At 49.6% G+C, this 19,155-nt stretch overlaps 8 protein-coding genes across 8 annotated transcripts; 7 read left to right on the top strand and 1 right to left on the bottom strand.

Annotated features, from left to right (window-relative positions):
* Positions 1-515: 515 nt before the first annotated feature.
* On the bottom strand, positions 516-1,383 carry LTR64_007059 (uncharacterized protein; the record flags this gene model as incomplete). The annotated part of the gene is made up of 2 exons (XM_064901383.1): positions 516-855; positions 911-1,383. The coding sequence occupies 2 exons, from the start codon at positions 1,381-1,383 to the stop codon at positions 516-518; spliced, it is 813 nt and encodes a 270-aa protein (XP_064752459.1).
* A 742-nt stretch (positions 1,384-2,125) lies between these two features.
* On the top strand, positions 2,126-2,593 carry LTR64_007060 (uncharacterized protein; the record flags this gene model as incomplete). The annotated part of the gene is made up of 2 exons (XM_064901384.1): positions 2,126-2,204; positions 2,253-2,593. 2 exons carry the CDS (start codon positions 2,126-2,128, stop codon positions 2,591-2,593), a joined length of 420 nt encoding a protein of 139 aa, XP_064752460.1.
* A 666-nt stretch (positions 2,594-3,259) lies between these two features.
* On the top strand, positions 3,260-4,900 carry LTR64_007061 (uncharacterized protein; the record flags this gene model as incomplete). Its single annotated transcript, XM_064901385.1, has 1 exon — positions 3,260-4,900. One exon carries the CDS (start codon positions 3,260-3,262, stop codon positions 4,898-4,900), a length of 1,641 nt encoding a protein of 546 aa, XP_064752461.1.
* A 2,394-nt stretch (positions 4,901-7,294) lies between these two features.
* On the top strand, positions 7,295-8,302 carry LTR64_007062 (uncharacterized protein; the record flags this gene model as incomplete). Its single annotated transcript, XM_064901386.1, has 1 exon — positions 7,295-8,302. One exon carries the CDS (start codon positions 7,295-7,297, stop codon positions 8,300-8,302), a length of 1,008 nt encoding a protein of 335 aa, XP_064752462.1.
* A 1,670-nt stretch (positions 8,303-9,972) lies between these two features.
* Positions 9,973-10,432, top strand: LTR64_007063 (uncharacterized protein; the record flags this gene model as incomplete). The annotated part of the gene is given in 2 exon segments (XM_064901387.1): positions 9,973-10,194; positions 10,211-10,432. The coding sequence occupies 2 exon segments, from the start codon at positions 9,973-9,975 to the stop codon at positions 10,430-10,432; spliced, it is 444 nt and encodes a 147-aa protein (XP_064752463.1).
* A 1,758-nt stretch (positions 10,433-12,190) lies between these two features.
* Positions 12,191-15,544, top strand: LTR64_007064 (uncharacterized protein; the record flags this gene model as incomplete). Its single annotated transcript, XM_064901388.1, has 2 exons — positions 12,191-12,293; positions 12,342-15,544. The coding sequence occupies 2 exons, from the start codon at positions 12,191-12,193 to the stop codon at positions 15,542-15,544; spliced, it is 3,306 nt and encodes a 1,101-aa protein (XP_064752464.1).
* A 587-nt stretch (positions 15,545-16,131) lies between these two features.
* LTR64_007065 (uncharacterized protein) lies at positions 16,132-16,910 on the top strand (the record flags this gene model as incomplete). Its single annotated transcript, XM_064901389.1, has 3 exons — positions 16,132-16,436; positions 16,565-16,592; positions 16,692-16,910. The coding sequence occupies 3 exons, from the start codon at positions 16,132-16,134 to the stop codon at positions 16,908-16,910; spliced, it is 552 nt and encodes a 183-aa protein (XP_064752465.1).
* Positions 16,911-17,467: 557 nt separating this feature from the next.
* On the top strand, positions 17,468-18,979 carry LTR64_007066 (uncharacterized protein; the record flags this gene model as incomplete). Its single annotated transcript, XM_064901390.1, has 1 exon — positions 17,468-18,979. The coding sequence occupies one exon, from the start codon at positions 17,468-17,470 to the stop codon at positions 18,977-18,979; it is 1,512 nt and encodes a 503-aa protein (XP_064752466.1).
* Positions 18,980-19,155: the final 176 nt, after the last annotated feature.

A 19,155-nucleotide genomic window follows, 5' to 3' on the forward strand; every position in this document is an offset into this window, starting at 1 on the left:
ACGTAAGTCCTAAGTTGGAAGTCAGGTGCACTTTCAGCGGCGACGCGTCAGGCGCGATTGACCGCGACTGGATCGCGCTTGATTGCCAAGAAAAAGTTGCTGTCCTAAAATTTACGTGTCGCCGTTGCCGTCCAGCATGTTCATACGTCTTCCCTACTAGCAATGGATATTGCAAGACCTGCCGGCCGGAATTTTTCAGCCCACGTAGATCCATCATATAGAGCTCGGTCACGCTCTGGCAAGATTGTGCCTGCAGAGCTTGCCGTGCGAAGTCGTTATGGACTGACATTCACTACATGTTGACTTGCGTCCTTGAACAGCCAGTATACCGTATACTACAGCAAGACAGCTTCCCTTGGTGGTATACGTCAACAAGTACTCGTCTGTGCAGGCATGGTATGGTTAAGACATATAGCTGGTGTTCAACACCCAGGCAGGCTTCCCACTCATCTTCACCGATAATGAAGTAGAATTTGTCTTGAGTTTGCAGGTGTTAGGACAGTCCTCGTTCACGTTCATGGTCGCCGAGTAATTGGCACCCGAGTATCCAGAGCGAGCCGATCAGGCTGAGCTAGGGTCACTTCCGACTTCAGTGTATCTCGTAGTGCTAGAAGTTGCCCCGTAGCTCGATCTCGAAGCTCTTGGGTATTGCCATCCACAATCTCGACCATAGCTTGTAGTATATATGTACCACTAGCGTCGAAGAGCGGTAACTTGGCCCAGGGTGGAAGGTCGGAAATGTCGGTTGCACTCACGTTGTCTCGAGGTGCTGGCAATCTGCGGACACGGTGCAAAAAAAGGCTGGTGTCCTGATGGTAGAATCTTTGTCCCTCAACGACATACCGGTTAACGTACCTAGCACCGTCAGTCATGCAGAGAACGAATGATTTTGCTTTGTTTTTGAACATACTCAAATCCGAACATATCTAAAAAAGTCACCATGTCACCTTGGTTGAATTTCACACGTGATACCAGGCGAGTACTGGCAGACTGTTTCGCGGCTTCGGGGGTGTCCTTGAACTCGAACGTCCACTCAACTTCTTGGTTCTCCCAGCCAATAGAATTTTCTCCTGAACCTTGACGAGTGACGGTACTGCGCTTGTTGTCTCGGGGTAGAAGAGACCCGATCAATTGCACATAAAAAACGCCTGACTGTAGCATTGTCCTCAGCCTTTGGAGGTCCTGCTGTTGCTGCTGGGTGCCAGCACTCCCTCCTCCAACGGTTCCTGACACCTTCTCCAGGCCCAGAGCTTGACGTCCCTTGAATACAACGTGAATCTCATGGACGGCTTGTGGCTGCATGGCCGTGAGGCCGGCAAGCTGTTGTAAGAGGTGGTCATGGTTTCCTACAGGTATGGATCCATACAACGAAAGTTCGTGCATGACATGCACTTTGAGGGAAGCGGAGTGAACAGACGAGAAGGGGCTTTCGATCGGGCTATAGGAGCGATCGTAGGACGAAGGGAAGATATTGAAGGTGCTAAAGGAATGTGCTAAGTTCGGCGATCAGGCATTCTACAGTGACCGCCAGACTCATGTCGCCATGACTGTGTTTGCTTCTCCCACCAAGGTCACTTCACGAGAGTTTCCACTTATGCAGGAGCAAGAGCGTCTTGAATATTGAACAGTCGATAAACGTGGTATGATGCAGAGTAGAATAGACAATGAGACCAAAAAGTGGTGGTCTGATAGGACGTCATGCTGGACTTGCGCGTCTGGTACAAAGTAGCTTCCACAAGTGCACTTTGAGCTTCAATTTTTGAGTTCGCAGCCGGCCGAAGTGATGCTCTCGGAGAGTTTCCATATCACAACACCGTTGTACCTCGACCGATAATTATATACCAAGCACTGTACCTTCTCCGATCTGGCGCGACCACTCTAAAGCTTCACCACCATACATCTCAGAGCTGTAAACATCGCCCTTACTCCTTTGCCTTATCAGCACAGTTCCCGAGGTCCCAAGCAAGCGAACTAGTTTATTTTATACAGCCATAACGACCTTCAATTTCATAAAATACGAGATACGAGCGCAGGCAGTGCAACTCTCCTAAGAAGTTGAACCAGTGAAGTGAACTCTCGATCATTTCTCTGTTATTCGGCTGCGAAGAGAAACAAATATCGCACCATGCGACCAGCTCTTGTATTGCGGGCGGCACATGCCCGGACACCCATGATCAAATTCATAGGCAAGAGATCACATCCAAGTAAGCTAAGCTGCCTCTAAAGTCTGAGTCGTGGCTGATCTGGTTTAGAGCAAGTCGACCACACTCCCCAACCGCATCCAGCCTCCCCGACACATCAGCTACCTGAATCGTTCGTTTCATATCGACAAAAAGCCCAACAGCATGGCCCGTTGGGCGGTCAGCAGCCCAATGGAAACAGCGCTGGTCCTTCGAGGCCACCAGCAGCTTCGATGGGTGGTCCTATGACATATGGTAGGATAGGTGGGAGAGCTGGCAAAGATCTTGGCTCTATCAAACCCAAAGAAGGCGAATACTTCGATATATCAGAGCTGCCAAAACGGTTTCAGAGACGAATCTGGACGGAAGAGGAAATGGAAGCTACTATTAGTGGAGGAGCAAGCATGTGGTAGCTTCACACAATACCAACCCAAAATCCATAGGAGCTTGAATATTCACATTACTATAAAATTGTTCCGCGGCCATACCCAAGGTCTGCGGCAGCTGCCTTCCAGCCGATCCTCCTCACAGTCTCACACCTACCATAACGACATACCACAAAGTGACATCTCTTCTACAAGCTCTTCCCAGCTATCTCCTGCTCAGTGTTGTTCTCACTTCTACAGCTGGGAAACATGCTAGCAATCCAGGTCAAGCTTATTAGAACGAGCTTGAGGAGCTACGTCCGTTCGATGCCTGTTATAGCAAACGTGGCTTGAACTTCGTGAATATCTAGAAAAGGCATAAGCGACAGGAGAAATGCATGAGTTTGCAGATATTCCGTATTTGAGCCAAAAGCAGACTTATCCTGCGGCCATTTTGTTTATCTTCATGACCACCTGGATCGTCGTCGAGGCTCTTTGATGGTCATAAGCTGCTCGTTTTGATCCTCAAAGATACAGTAAACTAGTCGTGGTGTATTGTTGCTCCCGTTTTGGACACAGTTACCTGTACAGGACTTGAGAACCCTATTGCTCCATGTTCAAGCTCAAGTATCCGGGCATCGTGCAAATGGTGGAATAAAGTAAGGATCTGGTAGAAACCCTGCTTCCAGCACCGCTTTCCAGGTCCAACCACTAATGGCTTCTAATCATATATTTACATTTCAAGACCTCGATGCCACTTCGGGTAGAGTTATCAATACCTATATCCTAACCCCAACGAATACAGGCGATGGAAGCAACAAGGATAAGACGTTGCGACTTGACGAAATTCCACCCGAAGCGAAGATATTGTCCAGCAGGGTAGGTGAAGATCAAAGTACGCAGAAACCAAAGGGTGGCATCCTACCTGTCTTGGATGTCAGTATCTACGTGGATTTTATACTCGCCTATCTCAAAACACTTTTCTTGCCCACTGGCTACCCATTCACCGTAACAGAGGACTACAGGCCGTACCAGATCTACGACTCGATTCAAGCCTTCGCATCTAGTATCGCAGGTCTTCTTTCTTCTCGAGCCGTGTTGCAGTCACTCAATGTCGTATCCCCATCCACAACGAGTCTTAACAGTGACAAAGACCATGGCGGATTGCCAGCTAATTCAACTTCGACCGCCACGGCTGCAACTCTTCTCTCTATTCTACAATCGACACTGTCGAACATTACTACCATTGTCTTCGCCTCTCGTGCCGCACCACGTATCAGTCGTGACGTCAAGTTCTACCGCTTCCTGGCCGACGTCGTCAATGATGCCGCTTTCTTGCTCGATTTGTTAGCACCAATGCTGCCCACGTCTTCGAAACTCCCTTTCGTTCCAACACTGTCCATCTTGTCGTCACTACCAATTTCGCACCGCACGCTTGCCTTGTGCGCCTCGAGTATGCTCCGTGCGATCTGTGGTGTCGCTGGCGGAAGCTCGAAAGCTGTGCTCAGCAGCCACTTTGCGAGGAACAACCCTGAAGCTGTTGGGGACCTCAATGCTAAGGACGGCAGCCAAGAGACGGTGGTCAACTTAATGGGCATGTGGGTAGGTGGCCTGGTGGTCAGTCGGGTCGAAAGTGTGTTTGCGACGTGGTGCTGGATGCTATTTCTGCTGGGCGTACATCTGTGGGCGAATTATACGGCAGTCAAGAGTGTGAGGCTAAGGAGTCTGAACAAGCAGAGAGCAATCGTGGTCGTGCGCAGCATCGTGGCAGGAGAGCTGTGGAGGCCGAGCAACCTAGAGATTTGGCAAAGTGACTCGAGGTGGAAGGCGTTGAGTGTAGACAACTTGGGAAGTAGAGAGAGCATTCTTGGCATTAGGCAATTTCTGAAGAACCTACTACGTGCACTCATGACATTCCGACCTCGTCAAATCGAGAACATGAGTTGCCAGATTGGTGTTAGTATCCAAGAGCTCTTTACCTCCCTTCATGGTACCACGAGACATGGCAGTGGCAGCTTCCGAGCTGAGGACGTCAGACAATTACTGAGCATATTTGAGCGGGAATCATACATCCTCTGGCTGGACGATAAGAGCAACAAAACGGTGGTTGTACTCAAGCAGAATTCTAGTCCTCGAGACCAATTTAAGGCGTTCCTGCACGCGTACAAAGTGCAGAACACATACCATCAGGAGACAGCATCTCGGGCTGATGATCGCCGCTTCACGGTCATAGCCAACGCACTGGCAGAGGTCAACGACAACTGGGATGGGCTTTACTCGGTCTTGGAGCGGTTGGGCTGGAACTTGTCCTCTACGGATTTGGACGATGGGAAAGGGATTAGAGTGAACGTGTGAGGACGCGTAATAGCCTGATCTTCGTATTCGCTACTATCTCGTTAGCGTGCCGAGATGAGTCAACAAGGAGCTGGACGATCATTGACGAGTCACAATTCGCGTAGGCGGCACAAGACCAAGGACGAAAGCGATTCCTGTCAAATTGATGGCCTCGTTTCGAGAATTCGTGATGTTTAAGACGTTTTACCTTGCATTGATCACTCTGCTGTAAGCCCTTCTCTAGCGTCACCTCTCTCTTGAGGACTTTAGAAACCTTTGCGATGAGGTCGATTTTTGAGCCTCGTGTGCAATCTCAATGGTCAGCGGCTGTACAACCAAGGACCAGAGCTACTAGTAGATTGTTTAGTCTTCCACATCACAGAGATACTGCTTTTCCGTTACTTGGGGGCAATACTACTACGACGCAGTCAACTTCAACGCTAGGCTTGCATGGAAAAGAAGCACAGACATGCGTTCTGTACAAAGAGGTACTATACGTGGTACGGCATTAGAATAGACATGGAAAGATCAACAATGACGTGAAGAGGTAAGCATTTGTGAAAGGTGAGCTTGTCGTGAATTTCAAGGCTCGGCGTAAAGAGATGGGTAACTGGCATTCATGCATTTTGGTCGATCACTATCCAATGACATGCTGATCTTCTGGCAATCTTTTTTTGGTCAAGTGGTAGATCATGCTGCCATCTTGTTGGTTTGTCGATCGCGGGTGTGTTGACGGGAAGCAGATGATGATCTGCGTGAACTCGCATGACACCAAAAGACTATTCCAGAAAATGATCCGTAAGTGACTTTCCACCCGACAAAAGTTGATGCAGTTGCAATGTACGATACGAGCTGAATCTGTCGTGTGATCCGGTAGTCCACTGAATAAAGTAGAACGAATGGATCCATGCTTGCCTGACGCCAGCAGTATTGGACGACTGCCCCTTCGCTTCCTTCGTGCTATGGCGAGCAGTGGAATAATGAACGAAGATTGCGCTAGATTCAGTCACTAACTCACAACTAGAAGCACGCCGAGTCGAGAACTCCTGTGCTATTACCCGTACTGCCGCGTCGGTCACAGCATTTATTGTGACGGTTCAGTGAGTATAAGCCAGCAACGCGAATGTTAATACATTTCAGAACTGCGAGGTTCAGACGAATAAGCATTGAAAGACGGCCACAACCCTCGCCTATCGTTGCTTCCAATGCATGTAGAAGGTTTCAGATCAGCCACCAAAGCGAGCTTGGAGCCCCTGGGACTTCAAAGCTTCTGGAAGGCCTGGAAGTCCTGGAACGAAGTTCCTAGCGGAGGCACAAATGCAGCTTACCGTCACCGAGTGAGCCAATCTCTTTTCTGTACATGGGTCAAGCGTTCCGGGAAGTCGTAGCGGACTGTCATGTTGCAACCTTTCTTCTGGTCGTCAGATTGTTCAGCTTTGAAGCTTAGCAAGACTGTCGGTACTTCAGACCACTAGCTGCAGTCGCTGCTGTGTGTCGTTCAGCCCAACAGTGTGTTGCGGGCGCCTTGCTCTCTTTGTCGAATCCACTTTCTTGCAAAATCGTCTATACTCCGTACGTGCGGACAGTAGCATTCCTGTCACTTCATCTCGTCACTGGCCGACAATGCGTACAGATCCATCTTGACTCATTCTAGCAATGCGTCTTGCCTAATGGATCTCTTCTAGCATCTCTTCTTCTCGGACACATCCTGTTTTAGTGAAACGACTTGCAAAACATACCCGTTTGTTGTGTCGAGAAGACATCGATTGTAATAAGATCTCGCCGCCTGGTGCCTGAGTCCAGATTACACTCTCAGTGACTGCCTTGAGCAGGTTACCGCTTTGGTCGAACAGATCATCTCTTCCATCGAAAGACACCTAGCCGCGATAGCATTCCCGTTTCGCTCTGAGCCATTCAACTACGTAATTTTTAATACATAGTGTTGCAGAGGGCGGGACCGAGCAAACACATTCCTTTTCGAATTTCTACAAAAGGTTACACAACAGCTATCTGTGGCACAAAGGAAAAGCTTGCGCACCAGGAGCTCAGAACACATAGGGTCATAACTTGTTTAGGCGACTTATACTGCTCGGATGGGCTGGTGGTCGAAGACAAACTACTGCGTTATAGCTGTCACATGTTCAGGACTCTTCGCAACCCGTGAATGCTGTTAAGATCGCATCAGGTTCTCAACCACAGCCCGGATCGAGCGCAAGACAGACATATTCGAGTTTGCACCTCAAGTTTGTCGTAGCGTCGCACCAACATTACTCCTGCACTTGGAGGCGACAAGACGAAATGATAAGCAAAAGAACAAAAAGCCGACCATTTACGCGAATTTGGCCATACACTCCCGAACCATCTCCTCCCCTCGAAGCGACAGAAATACATATTGCTATAGACGAAGAATTCAAGATGGCCTCAGAACACACCACCTCGCGGCCCATAAGTGTAATCTCCAAGAAGGATGCTGGTATCCTATCTCCCAATCACCGTCCGACATTAGACGACGTACTTAATGGACGAGCCGCACCTCCTTATACCCTAGCTGCATACACGGCGTTTCTTTCGCAGCAGCACTGTTTGGAGACATTGGAGTTTGTCACAGAAGCTAAGAAATATGCTACAAAGTACGATGAATATTCTGCCAACTTCCACGGTATGCCCATGACCACCGAGTCTGCAGAAGGGCATGAGCTCCAGCAAGATTGGGTCAGAATACTGGACATCTACGTCAAACCAGGTGCACCACGCGAAATTAACTTGCCTGCTGAGGAGCGGGACGATCTGGTTGAAGAAGCCACTGAGCCGAAGCCTCCGAGACCTGAAGCGCTTGACCCTGCTGTACGGCGGATGCGTGACCTGATGTCAGATTCCATTTTCATACCATTTTGCAACAGCGTCAAGACCGTCTCACATGCGGCTACCTACAACGCTCTGTCAGATTTTGCACGGCCTAATTTGGGCGATGCATCCACGATGACCTATGACGATCGAGGTAGTGCCCACAGGCGCCAGCAATCGAGCCGAAGACGATCACCACCACCAACAAGCACAGGATTTTCACGTTCTCCGCCACAAACAACCAATCGCTCCTCCGCTCTGACGTCTGGGTTGACCACGACAACCGGTCCTCGATTATCACAACACCTCTCCCATACTTCAGTGGCGTCGGAAGGAGCAACGACAGACGACAGCGGAGGTGGCGGCAGCCCTTTCTCGGGGGATCTGGATGCAATAGTGAGTCCACCCACCACGCCTCCAATATCCGATGTCCCTCAGATGCAGGCAACTTCACATACTTCCTCAAGTCACCTGCAAGCTCAAAGACCACCACGTAGTGAGAGTGGTGGCGGCTGGAAGAGAATGGGTATGAAGATATTTGGGTCAAAAAAGAAGGGGTCTTTTCGAGAAGATACATAGCATTACTTGTTTGAGTTGCGGCTCCGAAGCAGAAAGCAGAATTTAGCATATGGTTAGGCGTTCGGTGTGAGATGTGGGGAGTTCAGGGAAGCCATGCGACTCTCAACGAGTTCAAAATTAAGCATGCTACGCAGTGATGAGATACGAGGATAGCGAAGTAGTTCGTTGTGAGGAAGATCATGTTGATGGCGAATGATCAAATATTCGCGTGCTGTTATCAAGAATTGAGTCGGTATAGCTTTTTCAAAAGGGCAACCAGCAAGTGAGGCGGTCTAGAAATGAGTGCTCTTAACCGCGGGATTGACGCATGAGACAAGAAGGCATGTAATGCTCGGTGTCTTGATGCTTCGACGCAACGCAAAGGATAGTTCGATGTCGAAATCACATTTCTATTCTACCTTTGACAACCCCAGGCTACGCTACAAGACCTTCCTGGCAGTCATTCTCTTCGTCAGAACTGTCGATATAATTTCCCAGGTTGGCACTAGGTGCTTGACAATCCTCACTTAACCTTTTCACACAGCGATGTCGTTCTACACAGGTAAGCTTGACACCCACAATCTGTGCATAGTTCTGTATGATAATTGCACTGCACTAACAGTAGAAATGCACGTCCACCTCGGTAGTGCTTGCCGTACCATTCATAACGTTTCCCAGATGTCAGATATGGCAACTTTGTCTCATAATCATGAAGATACCACCGACCTCAAGCCTTCTGATACTACTTTCCCTTCCAGAGTCATCAACAGGACCACGGCTTGCTAACTAAGGTATGGCAATCAGCGTCCCTGATTCGATCTCTGCGGAGAGCCGTCCATCACAAGGACGAACCCACAGATTTCGAAAAAATGTCAGTCCTCGTAAGAGATGGCCGCCAAGGTCAAATGGAAAGTCGTCACGGATTCTGTCGCTTTTATGGCTAGGAACATCCCTTGCCTAGATGCGAAAAACTGTACGAGTAATCTGAGGTAGGCGCAAATGCTAAACAAGTACTATCTGGACGCTACACCCTAATGACGAGGTGACACAAATCAATATCGTCTCCATCTTAGGGCCTATTGTCGACATAGCGTTCTATTGGCTGCTGTGGCTCATTAATTACATGCATGATCAGGTAGATCCGCGCTACCCCGTCACTATCATGGTTGGAACAGATTCCCCTGAAGCAACGCAAGCTGCGATCGAGGCCACTACAAAAGCACGAACCTCATCTGTGTAAGGTCTTGCACAGTGTTTGAGCTGAGGCGTGCATGGAGTACACCTAAACAGACGACTTCCAAATCTTCTCGAAGACTCGGAAGATCTTGCTAGTTACAAATAGGCTTTGCATTGGGCTCCGTGTGGCCCAATAGTAACTTACGGCTCCTCAATGTCTTTGGGATCAGCTACTGGTGCGCCACATTCTGCACGCTTAAGCTCGTTTCCGTCCTTGGGCGAGTCGTAGAATTGTCATCTTTGTCAGTATCTTCAATTGAAGACATGCATCTTGTGTAGTAGGATATCATCAACACACTTCAGCGCAGGGCATACAGAAGAAAAATTTGGACTTCTAGGATCACTAATTGTGCACACCACGACGTGCAACATGTGCTCTGTTAGGCGACGGAATTTACATGTGGACATCGACTAACTGATTCACTCATCACGATCGCCAAGCTGGCCTGCTTATAATGCCTGGCAAGTATTCGCATAGCGTCGTTCTTGCGGACTATTCGACACGAGGTCTGATTGTTCTCCCACCAGATCAGCACGATAAATATCTGGAATCGGCTCCCAAGCCACAGAAGAAACCACATCATGAGCAACAACGACCTCGATCAGCCCAAGCCATATACAAGCCCCCAACCTCCACCGTAGAGGGTTGGGAAAGCTTGCTTGCTGAAAAACCAAACGTATGTCTGAGTACAGACACAACGCCGCTACGCGTACAAGCGAATATCTCGACCGGCCACCATGAAACTAGGCCTCAAGCATCGAGGGATTTGCGGTATTACGAACGATTGTCCTACAGTAGTCCTGCAGTCAATGTGGTTCGGCCGCCGGAGACCAAAACAGCATATCAACGACAGCAACAAAGAGTCGGTGCTGCAAGTCAGGTCCACGATCGCCAACGTGCGTACAACGATATAACTGTGCCCGAAGCTAAGTCTCAACGCTCAAACCCCGCCGCACGGCTACTTGGCTCAGCCTTGTGGGAGGCGAAACCCAATGCCATCTTAAGGGAGCCGACAAAGTTGTTAAAGAAGCAACGGCCACAGTCGGCAGTGCCTGTATCTCACAAGTTCATGGTTGACCAGAGCAGAGTGGTTGTCTCTTCGAAGGAAGTCGTTCGGGCAAAGACAAGAAACTCTTTTGTAGGAGACGAAAACCAACTTGCATCGTTGACCGATCCAAATCAAGCGACGGACACAGTAGCGGAGATAAAGCGGAACAGAGGTGAAGGGACTTTGACCCCTGATATTTGGAGATGTCCTTTGCCAGACTCACAGGATGCAAGCAACGGAAGTGGTCGGACAACTCCTGAGATCTGGAGGTGTGAGGGCAAGCCCTTCACAAATTTAAAGACAAAACCGGCGCCCGTGAAAGCATTGCAAATTTCAAAAATAGCAAGCACACATATACAGCCTACCGAAATTAGCCGAGTCAGTTCAGCCGAGTCAAAAGGGTCGCAAGACACACGAATATGGGCTCCCTGTCCGATACTGGAAGAGCCGAACTTCGATGGATTTTTGGACACTGAGGTGACTCCTCCGTCTGACTATTTTGAAGTGCCCAAGGTTTTCCTTGGTCACAGGAGGGACTCAAGTACGAACTTAATCCTCCCAATACAGAGACCTGAGTCTCGCGAAGGACCGCGAGCACAGACTAGGTCAGGCAGCCCTATAACGGTACATTCCTTAGCCGGCTCCCCACCTGCTCGAAACCGTAACACGCCATCGATGACTACTGCTTCAAGCGCTACCGCCTCAACATGGGGCGTCAGGACAGACAGTTCGGCGTCAAGTTTCAGTGCATCCAACGGCTATTCTCAGAGCTCAACGAGCAGGAAACGCGATGGTGCCAGAAGTCCAGTGGGCTCTTCAGCGTTCGATCATAAACTATACTTACCAGAAATACACGAAGATCGTGGGTTTTCTCCGAGCATATTCGAGGACAGGGAAGGCGAAAGAGGAGCGAGTCGGACTGAATTTGATTTGGAGGGGTCAATTGGCCAGATAGCCAGTGGCAAGGACATGGTATTTGACAATGATACTGCCAGCGAATTCAGTGCCGCGCTACCTCCGCCTATCTCAAGGTTTAAGGACGAGGAAGATGAGTTCAATGCGAACATGGCGAAGTTGTTCGGGGAGAGTGGAGATTATATGGCAATGCAGAAGGGTGATCAGGGTTACAGACGGCAATCTTTACTCCCGAGGAAGTCGAAGGGTCTCTTCTCTATGTTCAGATCAAAAGCCTGATCAATATGATGTTTCCACCTTGTACGACATCTTGAAGTCTTAGCTGCAACCCAAATCTTGAAGTGTGAGGTATTCTTGACGGTATGGGTCGTTCCTTCCCTCGAAGAGCTGACTCGGCGTGCACCTTCTACATGCACCGACCGACATCTCAAATCGCGTCTCTTCTAACGAGAATAGCACGACCTTCGCCACCAGTCACCAGTCAGCTTTTGATGTGCGACGAGACCAGCTTCAGATACTGCACGTTTTCTACACTCATGCTTTTGCTGCTGCATGCTTACTCAAAATCATGACGTTGAGCAGACTTTTACCACACGCTTTGTGTTGTTTCTATCCTTCCCAAACCCAAGATGAGCAACGAGGCGAGCCATCTCCCTTTCGACCAGTATCAGTACCACCTACAGTACCTCGCAGACCGGTCCCCTACGCCATGGTCAATGTGCCACACGAACCAGAAATGACCAACGTGCACCAATTCCGACGACTTTTCACTCAGTCTCCAGCTTGTCCACACGAGAGCACGCCCATCGGAGGTTCGCCCGAACGTCCTTGTCCTCGTCCTGACGACTCTCTTGATATAGCCTATGCTCTCAACACTGGGAGTCCAATCCTGTCTCGGAAGAAGTCCACCTCAATCCACAGATTGTCACAGCATATCAGGCAGAAGCTCTCCGAATCGAGACTCAGCAAGAGTAGTTCAAGAGTCGAATATCAAGACGAGGACGATGACAAGATAGCTCGGAAAGTGCTCGAGCCCATCATTGATGGTGACGCAGTCGTGTTAGGCATCAGTGCAGGTTCAACAGGCCTCAGCGATTTACTCAGGTCTGGAGAGACCAACGCCAACGGTTACGATAGTGATGCACAGAGTATCAGAACTCCACATCTGCGGAATACTTTTGACACCCTGGAGGCCAGCCCAGTGTACGCTCGTCAATATACCGACGACGTGGAACTACGACCGGATGACTCTATGTCGAACTACAGTCCCTCACCGCGGCAAGCGGCTCCACGTGCCGAAACATCGCCTGGCAGCAAGGCGAACGACCATTCAATCAATCATCCCACGAGCCCTGTCAAGGCCGTCTCTAATAGTGCACTGCCAACACGATCAAGTGGGTCTCCAAGCGCAGCATCAGAGCGTTTTATTAAAGGCCTCACCCGTTGCACGACTGAGCAACCAACCACCAATAGAGGCGGTCGTACTGAAAGTGCTGACTCTAGAGGCACTGATGTGACCTCAAAGCTGTCCTTGCAATATCCTAGATCGTCCAGCTTGGGAAGAGTGCCCGAAACGCCCGAAACAATCGTGAAGAAGCTCAGTGACAGTTCGAACAGTCATACGAGAGCTAGTGCACGAACGAGTGCCTCTACGAGCAAGCCAGACAAGCTCTCGAAGCAACTGGACCCAGGCTTGCTGGATTATTTGGCGAGAAAATCACCGTCGAGACTGTCATCTGAGGTGGCCAGGGAGGCTACTTCTCCCAAGACTGCGATTCCGGATGAAGAGAGCTCCTTGGTCACCCACAAAGACGACAAAGCAAGCTACAATGCTTCCAAGCTGAGTTCATATGAGCAGTCACGAACTGACGTCGCCTCCATAACTTCGGAGGTGCCATCGGAACACTCAAAATCCGTGCATCTCTTCAACATGCACATCTCTCAACGTCTTGCAAGCAAATCTACAGCCATGATGCTATCGCCATCAGCTTCACCGCACACCTCTCGGAAGTCACTTGATGCATCTCTTATACACCCATGTAGTCTCGCATCAGGAACAGTGACGCAGATGCCCACGAGACTTAGGGCAGAGCACAATCGAAAGCCTTCAGACCCGCATACAAGATGCTTATTTGAACAACCTGCTCAAGCTGCAGCAGTAAAATGGACACGACGTAGCACGAGCACTGACAGAACGAAGCTTGCATCCTCCGACAGGGATGATGCAAGTTCATATTATACTCACGATGGTGGGCCACCCTCAGGTGCAGGACATTTTTCGAGTTTAGATGGCACAACTAGTATCCTTCGAAACCCGAATAGCATAGCAATAGGTGGTAGAGCGGCATCGTCTGAACTCCCGGTGCAACACGCCGGTAGAGAAGCTCTCTTGCCACTTGAACCGACTCCATCCCGAAGTTTGTCTGCATCCACGGCAGATCGATCAAATGCACTTGAAGCAGCCTCCAAGGTGATACACAGATACATCGAGTCTGACGCGGAAGCCGACATAGCTTCAATAGAGCGAGTACTTCCGGCAGAGCCAAACGAGGCAAAACAAGCATCTGACCAGGACTGCGGCGATCGAGGTTCTACCAAGCTAGATAGTTCCGTCACTCAAGTTAACAGCTCATCAGCGAGGCGTCTCAGCGCTGGATGGCTTACCGACGGACAAAGGCATGGTTGGAATTACAATTTTGTGGACGTAGCAACTCCGACGCAACGACGAAACAGTGCTATCGCGATGGTGGCTTCTGAGGCGAGCCCTCTTTGCATCACAGAGTCGGCGACTGACATGTGGAACCGTGCCTTTCGGGACGCCCACGAGACTGGTGCTGCCAGGGATTTATTGTCGATGCCACCGATTGAACTGGATTACTTGCGCCGCCCTTCCTCTCTGAATACAATCCGGCCTAAGCATCGATCAAGCTTACACATTCAGACACCCGACGCAGAGATCCGCAGGTCGCAGAGTGCAGGTCCATATGCAAGAGCAGATCAACAACAAGAACAACAATCCGAGAAATTGAAGACAAGCCACCTATTAAGAACGTTAAAGAGACTTAGTTTCCCACAACTCCGAGCTTCACGACTGCCAGTCTCACAAGGTTCAAGGCCTCGGAAGCTGCAAAAACGAAGCTCCCCAGAGTTGTCCAGTAAATCTTCGTTCGCTACTCTCAAAGTGACCAATGGCGCCTCAAATCGTGCAGGCAATACACCACCAGTCAAGGAGCTGCTTGGAATTTGGGCCTCGTTCCCGAGTCATCAATACTGGACACGGAATGGTCCTGCTAGTGAACAGGATGACGTGTATGTTCGTGATTTTGGCGAGGAAAGCAGTGAGCACAAAGTTAGCGATATTCCGAATACTCCAATACTCAACAGGCGAACCTCGACTGGAGCACTTTTCGCTATGCAGAGTACCCTAAGGATGCTATCGATCCGCTCTAAGCGACTCGACAGGAAGAGGACCAAAAGCATGTCTTTTCCTACTGACGTGTCCGATCGATTCAGAAAATCAAGCAAGATTCTGTTCCTCAATCGATGGCGTCGATTGTATCGTACGAAGAGTACTGAATGGCAGGGCTATATGACCGACAAAGGATACCGCAGCAACATATCTGCGAGCCGATCCGTAGAGTTTCCGGAGCTGAAGACCCTGCCTGGCGAAGGTCTGTTCGGCGGATCTCCTGGTCAACACGACGTTTCCTCAGCTGCTGCAAGGAAAACATCCCCTGCGATGGATGACAGCAACAACATGGGTAAGCAAATATTGTCAGATGTGACACGAAGAGAGCGGCCAGCATCTGAGGACAAAGAAAACATACGATGGCTGAAAACTAGTGACTCCTCCTTGTGGGAACCAGTCCTTGGTTACGACGAGAAATTCAACGAGACAAGCGATATGCCTCAATCTGACACAGCGAACAATGAGGCTTCTTGCCAGGTAAATCCTATATTCAAGGAGAGCTCTACGTTGGAGGACCAGACGAGCAGATCGCATGGGGTCAGTCGATCGAGCGAGGATCTTCAGATTCCTGGTAGTTGGAGAATCGCTGATTGATGGAGGTTGATATTTGCTTCAACGTTCAGTAGTCCAGAAGTAATGAGTCTCGAGCGTGATGTTTTCTTCTTCAGAGCATCGCCAAGGGACACCTGTAGTGTTGGGACCGTAACTGATACTGTAGCATCAGCATATATGTTACATGAACGAAGCGCGAGCTGTATGCAGAATAGATAATAACAAAAGTATGGGACTACTCTGGAAGTCAGATTAGAGGTCTTACCGAAGCCTATTCACCTTTGTGTATCTTGTATTGTGCCCCAGCGTTTGGGCAGGTCCACTGGTTTGTGCATTACCTTCAAAAATTATATATCTCGTGCTCTTTTTGTTGGTTGACGAAGGATACAGGTAGCTCCATTCTTGTGGGCACGAGTAACGATGTGATTGAGCGACACTTACCCTGTCATATTCAAGCAACCAACTGGTTGGCGGACATGGTGTAACACGTACAGTATTGTACAGCAGAGCAGCGTGTCTTCAATGTATACAGTACGCTAATGCAGGAGCGATAAACCGTGCTACCTATTCCTGCTTAAGGTATATACCTCCTCCATTCACAAGACCATGTACACATACTACAACTCACAATGAACTTTATAGCTCCTACAAAAGCTCATAGCCTCTTCGTCATCTCAGCGATCCTCCTTCTCACACTCCTCCCCTCAGTAACAGCTGCTTCCGAAACACACCTCAACGTAACAGCCCTCACATACCGTGGCAACGTCTCTATTCTACAATGCTGGTCCCTTGAGCCGCCGTTTGTGATCCCTGAATCAGGTACTGGTCCGACAGGGGCTGCTGTTGCTGGTCTGGGTGCCGTGGCGGGAAATGCTAGTTTCATAGTACAGGGACCGGGGAGTGTGGGTGGGTATAAGAATGCGCCGAGGGCCCAGTAAGTTGAGGAGTCTCTTCGAATTTGTTGGTTTTTGTTGAGAGGAAGGAACTGGTCAATCCCTATCTTTACTAAGACTTTAAATCAACGATTGCTATGAAGTCCAGCTAATCTCATGTAATTTACAGATGGTCCTGGTTCATCTCAGGTCTTGGCGTAAGTCTGCATTTCCTCCATGTCCTCCATCCCTATCTCAGCACTCAACCACTCTCTTCAACCATCACAAAAAGATTCCACTCACTAACTCAACCCTAGCACATCACACTACCAGAAAGCACAGACGAAGCATGGATAGTAGGCGGTCGCTACGGCCTCGTATTCGCTGACGATGTATACACGTCTGGACACTACACTACTTTCCCTTCGAAGGACGAAACGGTACTGCTAGGCCTGCCGGTTTTGGATGGGCAACAGCCGGAGCATGAAGTTTTGCATGAGGGGGCTTGCGAATGGGAGGATTTGATCGAGGTTTGATGGATAGGCGATGACTTGAAGGGATTGAGGACGGGGAAATAGCAGATGCATCGCAATTTGCTCACATCCGGAGTCATGGTAGGCAGGTAAGTACCTGCTCTTCGATGAGTTTGAGATGGAACCAGGTCGTGGCACGAGCACAAATTTCGAATAATTCTGATAGAGCTTCCTTGTTTTGTATCAATCACAGCACTCTATCTGCGTCCGGGGACTGAGCTATGTTGTCGGAATGACCAATGAATTCAACGTACCCAAGATTGTAGTTGCCATGTTATTCTGCGCTTGTCAAAATTATGGACCCGTTGCCTAAACCTTCACGTCTGAGGACCTGTTCCAAAGGCATAAAAGAAGTTGATGTTTTCCCTCAATCTTGGAGTACTTTCTTCTCGTAGTTCGATTATTGTCTGAAGACAAGAGTGTTGACATACATGTTACTTCAATATCAGAACAGTCCGCTTGACAATCTTCAAGCCATTCACAACCAATAGTCTTCTCACTGTCATCTCAACCTAACCTCAACCCATCCTCACGACACCAAGGCATCTACTCTTCACAAGATGCCTTTCAAGCAGACCATGTCTCGAACATGGTCTTCCATCCAGAAGGCCTTTGGGTCCTTCGACGTCCAGGCCGGCTCGTCCATCGAGCCTAACTCGATCACTTCCTGGCAGGAGTGGTCCGGCGTCAGCTGCTTCTCGCTGCTGTTCTTCTGCTGGGGCCTGGCCTACGGCCTCCTAGATGTGATGAACTATCACATCAAAGTGACCATGAGCATCGACCGAGCCAGCGCGGCACTGCTGGCACTGACGTATTACTCGGCTTATGTGCCTGGTTCCCTGTGCATCGGCGGACCTCTGGTGCGGAAATATGGATATCGGTTCGCTGCGGTGGTTGGCCTTTTATTCCTTGGAATTGGCGACCAGATCATGTCGATTGGGGCGGCGAGGCTGCAGTTCAGTATGATGTGTTTCGGGCATTTTGTGGTTGGAATTGGTGTGTCGGGATTGGAGTCGACTGCGAACCCTTACACAGTGAATGTTGGAAGGCGAAAGGGTGCTACTTTTCGTATCTTATTCGGTCAGTCGATGGCGGCTTTCGGTACGGTTATTGCTCCTTTGCTGGCAAATGCGGTTATCTTTGACGCGACCAAAGCAGAGATAGCACCACTGGTTGATCCTAAACAACCTGGACGGTGCCTGATGCCTCCACCTCCAAGCCAAAGCGAGGCAGGTAATCTGCATACTGTGATCAGCTTCTACCGATGGCTCGGCTGTGGTATCTTCGCTCTGGCTTTTGCCCTCGCGATCCTCTTTTTCAGAACCAAGCTCGTTGTCGAGCCGGTTGTGTCAGAATCGCCCAAGTTAGAGCAGTCAGCATGGAAATTCTGGAAGCACCCGCTTTGTTCTCGAAGATATACCCGCTTCTGGTACGGAGTGGTTGCCAATTTCTTCAACCTGGGCTGTCAAGTCACGGTAGCTAAGTTCTTCATCGAGCACATGCGAGTCAACGCATGCAATTCTGACAAACAGGCAGCACAAAACATGGTTTGGGCGCAAGTGCTGTTCATGGTAGGCAGACTGGTTGCAGCCGCCCTGGTAATGGTACCTGCCTTGCCGTTGGTTAAAAACTCACGAATCATGAAAGGCATCTTCAAAGGACGGATTATTCTGGCTTGTTATTTGGCAGGTGCCGTTGCGTTCACGGGAGTTGGCGTTGGAGCAAAAGGACAGGCTGCAGTGGCTTTTGCTTGCATGATAATGTTTGCGGAATCGCCGTCTTTTCCAATGATCTTCGAAACGGCAACAACAGAGCTTGGACAATGGACATCGACGGCTGAGTCCATTACAATCACGTCAATATGCGGTGGTGGAATCTTGCCAGTGGTCATGGGCAAGCTGGTTGATCGAGTGGGCATTTCAACAGCTTGGATATTGCCGACAATCTGCTTCACTGTGGTTTGGTCTTTCCCACTGAACTGCAATCTCGTACCTTCGTTCAAGCATGGGATCGATAGCGCACATGGAGAGGAGGGTGACAAGCAAGAGGCCGAGATGGAAAGAGCAGGCTGAAGCGTCGCCGCAATGGGCTCGTCGCGTGGTCGGAGCGTATATGTTCCATAGGGCAGCCATTCTTGGGTTGAACTTTGTGGCGTTGCTAATTATTCACTGAGCAGAGTACTTTGATTAGAGTTGTTGGGTATATTCAACTTCAACTCCTGGACTGCCATTGGCTGAAAGCTTCTTGC

This window comes from Lithohypha guttulata (genome assembly GCF_036872675.1).
Source record: "Lithohypha guttulata strain CCFEE 5908 chromosome Unknown scaffold_5, whole genome shotgun sequence".
NCBI lineage: Eukaryota > Fungi > Ascomycota > Eurotiomycetes > Chaetothyriales > Trichomeriaceae > Lithohypha > Lithohypha guttulata.